At 31.6% G+C, this 12,024-nt stretch overlaps 1 protein-coding gene across 7 annotated transcripts in view; it reads left to right on the top strand.

Annotated features, from left to right (window-relative positions):
• CASK (peripheral plasma membrane protein CASK) overlaps positions 1 to 10,145 on the top strand; it is a 458,844-nt gene extending 448,699 nt beyond the window's left edge. For all 7 annotated transcript variants that reach the window (XM_081756876.1, XM_081756875.1, XM_081756878.1 and 4 more), the window contains one exon: positions 3,942 to 10,145. In XM_081756876.1, the coding sequence (XP_081613002.1) occupies positions 3,942 to 4,121 (180 nt within the window). In that variant the 3' untranslated portion in view covers positions 4,122 to 10,145. The remainder of the gene's footprint in view (positions 1 to 3,941) is intronic.
• Positions 10,146 to 12,024: the final 1,879 nt, after the last annotated feature.

Below are 12,024 nucleotides of genomic sequence, written 5' to 3'. Positions count from 1 at the left end.
AATACGATATACCTAGTGTATCGTGTGTTATATTTGATGAAGCAGTATTAGCTCACATGCTGAAGCCTATTCCGGGACAGACGTTTTCTATGTATTACACTAACACATTTCAACCATTTTTAGAAAAGTTTGCGAGTGATGTCGTCAGAATAGACATAGTTTTTGACAATTATGATCCTGACAGTCTGAAAAAAAGAAGAACGAGACCAACGAGGAAAAGGATCAAGAATACTTGTGAAAGACTCCACACTGACTCCCAAAAGATGGGCATTGTTTTTGAATAATTCTGAAAACAAAACATTTATTTCGACTTCTGAGTAAACCCTCACAGAACATAAGTGATTCTGGTGGTAAGAGAGAGATTGTGTGTGCATGTGATGATACCGCAATCAGCAAACTCTAATATGGACGTGATAAGCCTTATGCCCTGCAAATAAGAAGAAGCAGACACACGCATGTTCTTGCATGCATTGCATGCCAGCAACCACGGACATAGGAATATCTCAATTAAAACTGTCGCTTCAGATGTTGTTATTGCCGTTGCTTTATTCTTTGAGCTCAATGTATCACACTTGTGGATTGAATATGGGAGTGGTAAAAATAAGAGATATATTCCTGTCCACGAAATTGCAACAAGCCTAGGAAAGTCTCACTCAAAAGCCCTGCTCTTTTGGTACGCATTTGCAGGGTATGACACAGTGTCCGCTTTTGGTGGTCATGGCAAGAAGACAGCTTGGCAGGTGTGGCAAGAATTCCCTGAAATAACAGATATATTTATCAAACTTTCAGTTACTCCTGCTGAAATTTTAGCTCAGGACTTTGCAGCTCTTCAACGCTTCACCGTACTCCTGTACGATCGCTCTAGTTCTTTACTAAATGTTAAAGACTGTCGACAAAGATTAATGACGAAAAAGAATTGTTCTTACGAAGGGATCGCACCTACATAGACAGTCTTATTTCAACACTGTCTGCGAGCTGCCCTACAGGCCGGGTATTACTGGTCTCAAGCTCTCCAGAAAGTGCCCATAATACTCGAAATTTGTAAAGGGGTTGGAAGAAGGTGGATCGTGGTTATTATCCTCTGTGGTCCTTACTTCCAGAAGTTTTTGTGCACTGTAGAGAACTTATTCGCTGTGGTTGCAAGACTCCTTGTCAACATTCTTGCAAGTGTCAAAAACTTGGGGTTAGTGTGCACTTTGTTGTGTTTCTGCGATGGACAGTGTGATAGAGTAGACCATTTTATTGTGAGTTGACCTTGTCTAAATAAGAAATGTGATTAACAAAAATTACTTCCCCTAGTTCTCTGAAGTACGTTTCAGATGTTAAGTTAATAGTCATACTATCTCACAAATATTTTCTCTTCCAAATTCTTAACATATTTAATTGTATAACTGTTTATTGTGTTTCAAACTTATCTCTCGCTGATATACTGTTAAATTTATACATTGAGTCTGTTTCATAAACATTTTAATACAAACTCCAAAAATATCAAATTAAGCTGGGCGGTGGTTTGAAAATGTGACGCCTTTTGCCTCGAGCTATTTTGTAAAATAATATGAAAAGCATAATTTTCAGACAATTACATTCTCAATGGACTGATTAAAAATATTTTAAATGTAAAATATGTCTTTCGAAATGCACAGTTCCCATATTCCTTGAAATATTCATTTAGTGCAAATACTAGTGCAAGCCTTATACTTTCATATAGCGCATAATTCTTTGTTTAATAACATGAAAAATATTCACTTTCGGACAATTAGTATTAAAGAGAATATATTTCAAATTTATTTTCGAATAATGCATAATTTCAGCTTTGTTAGTTTTTCAGTTTAATGCATAATATAATATTCAAAATACATACAGCGGCTACTTTGTATAACGATGTCATATACTTAAACAAGACAAATACTAACCCTTGGGCAGAGACACGATACACCTTTGTGTTACTTCATGATCCAACTTATTTAAGGAGTAAAAATAGTGGGTTTGCACGTTTCTATCACCTTTCTTAGGTGAGAAAGGCATAGTTTTCTTCATGCATATTTAAGAGTCGACGACAATTTTGGGTTTATGACGTCATATACTCGCCTTTCGCATCAAAGGAAAGACAATAACTTATGTTACTTTATGATTCTACATATGAAAAAAAGATATTGGTAGTTGTTGTACGTTTCTATCGTTTCTCTAATGCGAGAAATAAATAATTTTCATAATCCATATGTAAGCCATGGCGCCATACTGTGCTTATGACGTCATATACTGGCTTGTAGACACAAAGGAGAGTCAATCACATGTTATGTCAAGATTTTTTCACATCCAAAGAAAGAGATTGGCTTTTGTTGCATGTTTCTATTATTTTTCTGTGGCGAGAAATTTTCACTTCTCGTACCGGAGATAAACCGCGGCGGCCATCTTGGATTTATGACATTATAAAGGGTTTTCAGCACGGACAAAAGATAAACACTTGTGATTTGCTATTCTCCACGTTAAAAGGAACATACTGGTAGCGGTACTATGTTCCTATTATCAAAGGGCATATAACTACATCTACGGATACATTCGAACATTATTCAAAAAAGTTCGACATTTAGTCCTACAAAAAATTGATTATCTCGGTTATTTGTTCAGATACATCAATGATTCTTGTCGCGTTCGAAAGCTATTGAAATGACCTCTGACGATTATATCAAAGTATTTTCCCATAATCATAGCAGTTTCAAAGTTATTTGCTATAAAACATAGAAAATCGTTTTGAAAATAAACATTTTTCCAGTTTGAGACGCCATATTTAAAAATGGCGGCAATATAAGGCAAGTATTTATAATGACAATAAAGGTACAATGTATTCTCTGCAAAATAAAGGTAAAAGGAAGTTTCTACCTTCAATGGTAATGGAGTTATACATTTTTAAACTCAGTTAAGTCGAAATTCGTTGGCGGGCATATTGATGACGTCATATACCTAAAACAAGACCCCCGCCGATTTGGGTCTATATCAGGATTTACTTCTTATTAATAGGTCTATCATCCCTGAAAGTGGTATGTTGGTATCACATTTTGCACAATTCGGCCCTTTTATGCTGCTAAGCTACTAGACTATATTAGACGAGTGACTATTGATGAAGTGGCACATCGTCTCGAAATTAGTCGCGGTTCTTGATATACCTTCCAACCACAAAAACCGGATCACTGCTCGCTGTTTCTCTCTGGTGCAAACATCTAATGGAGCGGCCATCATCTATCTGCAACAAAAGGAAGACAAATGGATGAATTATTGTCAAAGTTTCATAGCATGACCATAACAGCATAATAATAAAATAAATAAGGAATGACGTCAATATGAACAATGTAGAAAGACTTATGTCAATATTGCGAATAATTTTTGACTTACCCTCGAATAACAACTTACTGCAGCCAAATGTACTTTATTTAATTGAATGAAACTGTTTCAGCAACCTCTGTTATCTTCGTCAGTAGCTCTCAGAATGTAACTTTGTACTTCATGTGCTCAGTTGAAAAATAATGCGGTTTAAGCTCTTGTTAATGTAAATTTGTTGTGTTCGAATAATTCTTCTATGTACCGTAGTAATACTGCCAATATTTTGTACTACAATTGCTTTTATAACGCCATATGTAATGTGAAACTAGGTGTTCACCATTGAAAAATACTTGTAACGTTACTTTGTGAATATAAGCTTTTAAAATTTCATTTTTTCTTAACTTATAATCATTGTTAATTTCTATTAAGCAATAAGTACATATTGATGTACAGTGATGAATTCAGAGGTAGCCCCGAGTAAAATTTCGTAACTCCTGGATAATTTTTTACTTACTGTCTTTTTTTTTTTTCAAATTATATTCTACTTTATTTAACATACATCCAAAATAAATAGTGTGTGCGTAATTCTATATCTTTTAATGATTTTTGTTTTCTCTTTCTAGTATGATGGTAGTTTAGAACGATTGGCAAAAGAATCGGATCTGTTACGACAAGCTTATGGGCATTTCTTCGACTTGACGATAATAAACAATGATATAGAAGAGACCATCAGTGCCCTTGAAAAAGCAATCGAAAAGGTACACACTACTCCACAATGGATACCAGTATCTTGGGTATACTGACAAAAGCTTCCATCTGGTTCGACCGTTCGCACCGGAAGTGTTAAATCATCGCATTGAAAACAAAGCATATGAAGCTAATAATAATAATAATATTTAAAAATAAACAGCAGAGTAACGAAAACTAGTTGAACATTGATGGACAAATGTTGCTTTCGTTTTCGCAAAACTTCCATTTTTTGAAGCTGAAGATTAAAAGAAAAAAAAGTTTAAGAAAAAGTGGAAGCGAAATTTTAGAAAAAAATAAATATCGTTAAAATATACGAAGAAGGAATTTCTAAGAAACAAAAAAAAAAATGAAATTTAATTTTATTTAGAAGATATAAAAAAAACAAACATAATAGAGTGAAATCACACAAAAATAAAAAATGGCAGTTTTTTTTAGGGAAGAAAGAAGAAAAAATCGCCAATTACAGCCGAAAGTTTACAGAGAGTAAGTTTAGCGTGTGTGTGCATAAGTGCATTTAAAAGAATGTGTAAGGAATTGTGGATAGCAAGAAGTACGTATATTGAAAATGGTTGTAACACTTGTGAAATTTTTTTTTTTTGTTTCCCTGAAAAAATGAAGAAGAAACCGTGCACAGTGCGATACATGCACGATGTGAATGCTCATTACAGAAATAAAAGCAGCAACAGTGTGTAATATAAAAACCATATACAAATAACACATATTATAGAGCAGATAACAGAAAAACTGCTTATGTAGGGATAAAATGCTATTTAACGATAAAAAACATACTTTTTTGAAGTGATGGACTTAATAGTGAATATTTTAATGACGAATTTATTTAGCTTTGGGAAGTGAAATTGTGATAAATAAAGTTCTAGGAGAGAAAGTCATGATATATAGACATATATATATACAAATAAAAGTGGTTTCACGATAAACTCTAGAAACACACACACACACAAGGGAAAAAATAAACAAGAGCTTCAGCTATGCATACATACATACATATATATATTTTAAGTTTTTTCTGGTCTTCATTAAATGTGTGAAGAATACATATGCTGAAAAAGTATATTATTACACATAATATCAATATTCAGATGCATATATATAGATATATAAGAAATATATATGTTACGAATTATTAGAAATCAATATGGAGTTAAATACAGATTTTATTGTGTGCTCCAATCAAATCAAAGATTATATAGATATGTACATATAGGGTGATCTAGTTGATTTTATACGTGTAACAACATACAGTTGTTGTTGTACTTATATAAAACAAACGATATTTTTGTTTTTTCAGTTTATTTTTTATTTTTTTTTTTTTGTTTTCTTTTAACTGGAGAAATTGAATTTATCAACAAATCAAATGAATTATGCTTCTATTTATTAATGCAACATAGCGTTGTGTTCCCATATTCTTAATTTTGTTTTAAAAAAAAAGAAAAAAATGATAGTTTTTGCAATTAATCAAATTTAATTAGATACATTCGTTCGATAAATATAAATAGTTTGCACTAATTTGTTCATCATTCTTGTACTAATGTTGGTATTTTTTTCTATGCTGCAGTTGATACTAGTTGTCCTTTCTGACAGCTCGCTGCGCGTGCGTGGTGCTCAATGCTGAGTTGTCAGATTTCGCGTCAGATATTGAAACACGAAATTATTCACTGCAAGTAAATCTGTTTTATAAAATTAAATGACACAAAAAAAATCCCGAAAAAGAATGCTCCCAATAAGCAGCAGGTTCACTACTCAAGTTGACATTCGACTAAAACAATGTGCACTTGTTTATATTCAAATTGGCAACGTGCGGAAAGTGTGGAATGTTTATCATTGCAGAGCGAGAGAAATGGACCACTATAATTGGCTGAACGTGCTCTTATCATTGATGAAGAAACAGTTCTTCTTGCCTGATTGTTATGACCACGTGCAGGAAGGAAAAAAAAATTCAGAGGAAAACAAGTATCAGAAAGGACAACTTGTATCAAATGAGGTGTAATGTTTTTTTGTAATACCTTTGGTTAAAGCCTTAAAATATATAACACAATTTTAGTTTTGGAAGCATATGTTGATTAAAAAGTTCTTAATTTTTTATCCTTTTGTTGATAAGTTTGTTATACATGTTTTAAAGAAGTAAACACAAGATATATTTATTAAAAAACCACACAAACACATCGTCTTTCACTAATATTAACGTAAATTTTAAATAATAGTAGTGAGATATCAAAATAGTCCTTTCAATTTAAAAAAAAAATGTATATGCATAACAGAAAAAGTTTTGTTGTAAAAATTTTTAACTTAAAAATAATATTTTTATACATATAAAAACGGACGATCATGCAGTTAACTTCATCGTAGTATAAACCAATATATAATATGATGTTGTTTGTGATGAGTTGAAATATTCCGAATATAGTGTGTTGGACCATCGAAATCTGATTTCAGATTAGTAATAATAGAAAAGTTTATTATAATTTCTTGTATCAATTAGGCAATAAAGACTTTATTTCAAAATCTCACTTCTCCGTTTGCGATTACTTTATATTCGACCTAGTAGCAGAGACAACTTGCAAACCCTTGCTGTAAGCTTGAATTGCAAGTCGGCCAAGCTTGCATCCAGCTTGATTGCAAAACGTGCAAGCATGCCGCAAGCTGAATTCCAGTAATGAAGTTACATGGAGCAACCTTGCATTCAGTGTTTCATTCAAGCTTGACGCAAACGTTTTACAAGACAAGTCAAGTCAATACCCAATGAACGGCCAGTGATGCTATGAAGCTCTGCGTATTGTTTAAAGCATCGCTTGCAAGTACTACAAAAGGCAGAGTTTATGAAAGCATGCGTTTCAAATGCAAGCGTAGAAAGCCAAAAGCCAACCAGCGTCAACTGGCCGAAAGCTTTCTTGCTACTAGGATCTGTTTTGTGATTTAAATTACTTAATAGCCAATGAACGGCCAGTAATGCTATGAAGCTCTGCGTATTGTTTAAAGCATCGCTTGCAAGTACTACAAAAGGCAGATTTTATGAAAGCATGCGTTTCAAATGCAAGCGTAGAAAGCCAAAAGCCAACCAGCGTCAACTGGCCGAAAGCTTTCTTGCTACTAGGATCTGTTTTGTGATTTAAATTACTTAATACCCAATGAACGGCCAGTAATGCTATGAAGCTCTGCGTATTGTTTAAAGCATCGCTTGCAAGTACTACAAAAGGCAGAGTTTATGAAAGCATGCGTTTCAAATGCAAGCGTAGAAAGCCAAAAGCCAACCAGCGTCAACTGGCCGAAAGCTTTCTTGCTACTAGGATCTGTTTTGTGATTTAAATTACTTAATAGCCAATGAACGGGCAGTAATGCTATGAAGCTCTGCGTATTGTTTAAAGCATCGCTTGCAAGTACTACAAAAGGCAGATTTTATGAAAGCATGCGTTTCAAATGCAAGCGTAGAAAGCCAAAAGCCAACCAGCGTCAACTGGCCGAAAGCTTTCTTGCTACTAGGATCTGTTTTGTGATTTAAATTACTTAATAGCCAATGAACGGCCAGTAATGCTATGAAGCTCTGCGTATTGTTTAAAGCATCGCTTGCAAGTACTACAAAAGGCGGATTGTATGAAAGCATGCGTTTCAAATGCAAGCGTAGGAAGCCAAAAGCCAAGCATGCGCCAACTGGTCGAAAGCATTCTTGCTACTAGGGTTTTGTGATTTAAATTAGTAAATAATACCTCGTAATTGGATTGGTTATTTTTATCTATTTTTTAACTGTCATTGTTGCTTTCATTGTAGGAAAAGCAATATTATTATAGTTATTTCTTTCAGAATGGACTATGTGATACATGACGCAGTAAAATTTTGGAAATGTTAGGAACAAGGTTAAGGAAAGATTGTTTGTGTACTGAGAAGAAATATTAAAATAAGATTGAGTTTTTAGGTACACGAAAAATAGATATCATGTAGCTTTCCACTCGTAAAGGTAAAAACGCGAAAAAGCAAGGAAATGAAATCAACCTAAAATAACAAAGAATAACTAAATATATGAGAAAAGAAACGTTGTTTTTTTTTTTTTTTTGCTCTTTATGAGTTTGTTTTGTTTAATTCCATTACTATTTGATAATAATCCATACCGCCGAAAGATAAGTATACCTAATTTTTTTATTAATATACATATGTGTATGTTAGTCTAGTGTGACATATATATGTACAAATCTTCCAGATGTGGTTATAATCTTTGATTTCGTAATTTAAGTCGAAAGTACAGTGTTTTGAGCACCTAACATGTCTTATCTAGAAAAAAATTACAAATCGGAAAGTATCCTTCTGTAAAAGTCTATGGAAAAGGAAAAAGTACTTTATACAGTATTTAGTGTGTATGATTGCAGCTAAAATTTTGAGGCTATAAAGTGATATTTTGTATTTGTGCCATCATATTATGATTTTGTTATGACTTTAATCTGAGCAACGAATTTGCCAAATAGTTCGAAAGTGTTTTATTCCAGTACTTTTACTTCAATGCAATGTGAACAATGCTGCAGCTATGCAAATGATTTTCCCCTTTCACCAGTATGCACACTTCCTTCTCCAATCATTGGAGGCTTTTGTTTGTCAAAATAAGAACAATAGAATGTTGATGTTTTGTTTTTAAAATATATAAAGATATAATATATTATTTTGGGGACACATCGCTATATATATTTTATTTATCAAAACGAGAAGCATGTTAAACAAAATGAAAAAAAAAGCGTTTATTTACCTTGTACCTCACAACAAAAACAGATACGAAATAAGTTGAAACACCACATACATAGCAAATATGAAGCATATTACAAATGTTTCATTCTATTTCACCAAACGAAAAACAACAAATGACTGGGTTTGAGAATAATTTCATGGTGATGATGATAACGCCAGATAAATATGATTATTATTTTCTTGAAAAAAAAATTATGATTGTGTGACTGAAGCTCCTTTGAATACTGCAATAAATACTAAGAACTTTTTAGCTATGGAGGAATCTTCGTGCGAACCATTTCTGTTGGTCTTTCTCTAATTATATATGAGTCACAAGCAACTTTTTCCAGTGGCATTTTCAAAAACGAGAAAGAAATACGTCTATAAAAGAGCGAGAGAGATATATAAACAAAAAAATGACAACTTTAACTCTTATATGTGGCTATAGTTTGCTCTAGCATTGTTGCTGTATGTTGTCCTCTTATGATTTTAGCAGAGAAAGAAAAAAACAAAAAAAAAATAAAAAATCATTAGGTTATAGTGAAATTTTTATCTTTTAAAAATTGCAAAACATAAAAAATACATAAATATATATATATTTGATTTGATGAACTATATAGTTTTTTTTCCTGAATTCTCTTACAATTAGGGTATAATTTTAGCCATGTAATACACAGTTAACAACATTAAAAATGTTATTTAAATGATTGCCCGTTTGTGTATAATTCGTAGTTTTTTAATGTAAAAAAAAAACTAAAAGATATTTGTTTTCTTAAATTATCTTGCCCAGTAAGTTTGAATAAAAATATGCATTAGTTAATTATTAATTACTTTTGCATATATATTTGAAATTATTGAGCAAGTATGGTAAAAGTTTCTAGTTTAACTGATTACATTTTAAAAAAATGTGATTCGTAATTTTTGTAAAAATAAAAGTTTACGGCTGTATTTCGTACTGGCATTTGATAGAAACATGTGATAACAAATATGTTACATTATTATGCAACAGTACTTTTACTATAAGTTACTGTAACTCTATCATACCATTTTTCGTTCTTTGAATATATTTAATATTTAAAAAAAAAAAAAAGAAAGAAAGAAGCATTCCAAATTGTTAGCTGTCCTCAATGCAAATGTAAAAATGCAATAAAATAACGTAATTGATAATGAGTTTGTTATCAGAAGTGTGTCTGACCTTTCGAGAAACAAAAAAATACACACCTGTTTAAATTAAATTTATAATGTATGCATTACATGCTATTTGTCGTGTATATATTCATATAATTTTCAACAGTGACTGGGTACAAAGAGTAGAAACTAATATGGAGCGGATAGTTAATGATTTCTCTTTTTTTTAAAAAAAAAAAACTAAATGAACAATACAGTACAAAAAAAAATAATGTTCTTCTGTACTGTGTTTGTGAAAGCGGTTGGTTAAGCGAACTTCTGAAAGTAAAAAAAAAAAAAAACAAAAACAAGTAACTTGTAAGAAAAGTATCAAGTCTGTGTTAGTGAAACGTTAAAAAAAATCCTAGAAAAATGAAGTAATATGTATATATTAAAAACTATTCAAACGGATTGTTACTACGTAACAATGAGTATTATTAATCAAATAGTAAAATAAATGTGTACAGTAAGGATGGCCATTTGATATTAAAAGAAAAAAAAATAAAAGTTTTGCTATTTTTCCATAAAGAGCGTAGGAAAAACAAATTTGGTAATGCACAAACGTAATCAAGGCACAGTGTGTATATTTTTTATCCCTTATTTTTTACTCTAAGGTGCTTTCACTAGGGTTAAGGGATAGAATACAAGAACACGAGAATACAAATTAAGTTCGTTACAGTCTTTTTTTTTTCTTTTAGTACAGTAATTGATTATGGCCATTCGCTAATACACCCTTACAAGAAATGAAAGAATAATATATATGTATATAAGTTACCTGACTTAAAAAATAATAATATATTTTCCATGCACAATGGACAGAAAATAGGTGCAATCTTAACAATTTATAAAACGCCAACAATGGTTAAAAAAATATTGGGTGCTCAGACTGTTGTCTTCAAAGGGTGACAAATTATCAGAGTTAGTCTTTTTTTTTCTTGTTATGTAGCACAAAATGCTAAATATTATACATATATAAATATTATATATATATATATAAAAGGTACGTTATCTTCAATTCCCAACCCTTTGGTATATTTTCAATCTCTCATAACCTCTTCTGCCCCCTTCCCCGCGAGAACAACCATATATATATATATACACATACACACACACGAACACATATACAAAAATGCACAGTGTATAATAATAATAATAATAATAATGATAATAATAATAATAATAATTAAAAAGTTGCGCTACATATTTCTTTCTTACCATATCAATTTATTAGCTAGTAACAAACAAAAAGTGAAGACGTATGGAAATGATTTTTTGACAATATGCATGCTTATGCATTAATAATAATTAAAAAAAGGGAAAAAATACTAAAAAAAACTAACAAAATGTGTATGTAACCCCTTCTTCCCCTCCTTTCAATCTTCTGTAGATGGCCTGGGATATGTGTTTTCAGCAAAAAATAAATAAAAAGAGGGGGATTATTTTAAGAGGTTAATAAAAATGATTGTGTATGTATTACAAATAAAATGAAACAAAAAACTACTTGTCTTTTTCTTCGATTTACTAACTCAATGTTCTGCTTTTGGCAGCATGTATAAAGATTGAATTTCGTAGGTGAATTTTTTGTGCAGATTATTATTAAACATAATTTAAAAAAACGAAAAAATAATAAATAAATAAATAAAAATAATAATAATGTTCCATCTATTCTGATATATTGTTCAAAACTTTGGTTGCTTGTGCAATGGGAAAGGTTAAAAATGTTTGGAACAAATAAAATTTCAGAGGAAGAGAAAGTAAATAAATGAATTTTAAACAAAAACAAATTTATTTTGTTTCATTTTTACCCACTGACTTTGTTACTTACAAAATAGCTATATATACAAGGTGTTTCAAAACAACACCGACAACGTTTTGGAGGTGATTCCTGATACCAAGATAAGACAAAAAGGATAGACCAACCTGGGTGCACAAATGCTTTCTTTCGGAGTTATAGGCTGCTGAAAATGTGAAAAAGGAAAGTTTAAAGGTCCATAGCTCCGAAACTATGGGACCTACCGTGGTCGGGTCAAGACTTCACTTAGGAACTAGTATATGACCTATCCA

This window comes from Thermobia domestica, chromosome 4, assembly GCF_964235325.1.
Source record: "Thermobia domestica chromosome 4, izTheDome1.hap1.1, whole genome shotgun sequence".
NCBI lineage: Eukaryota > Metazoa > Arthropoda > Insecta > Zygentoma > Lepismatidae > Thermobia > Thermobia domestica.
The sequence above is the reverse complement of the archived record's forward strand: the minus strand, read 5'-3'. Positions and strand labels throughout refer to the sequence as shown.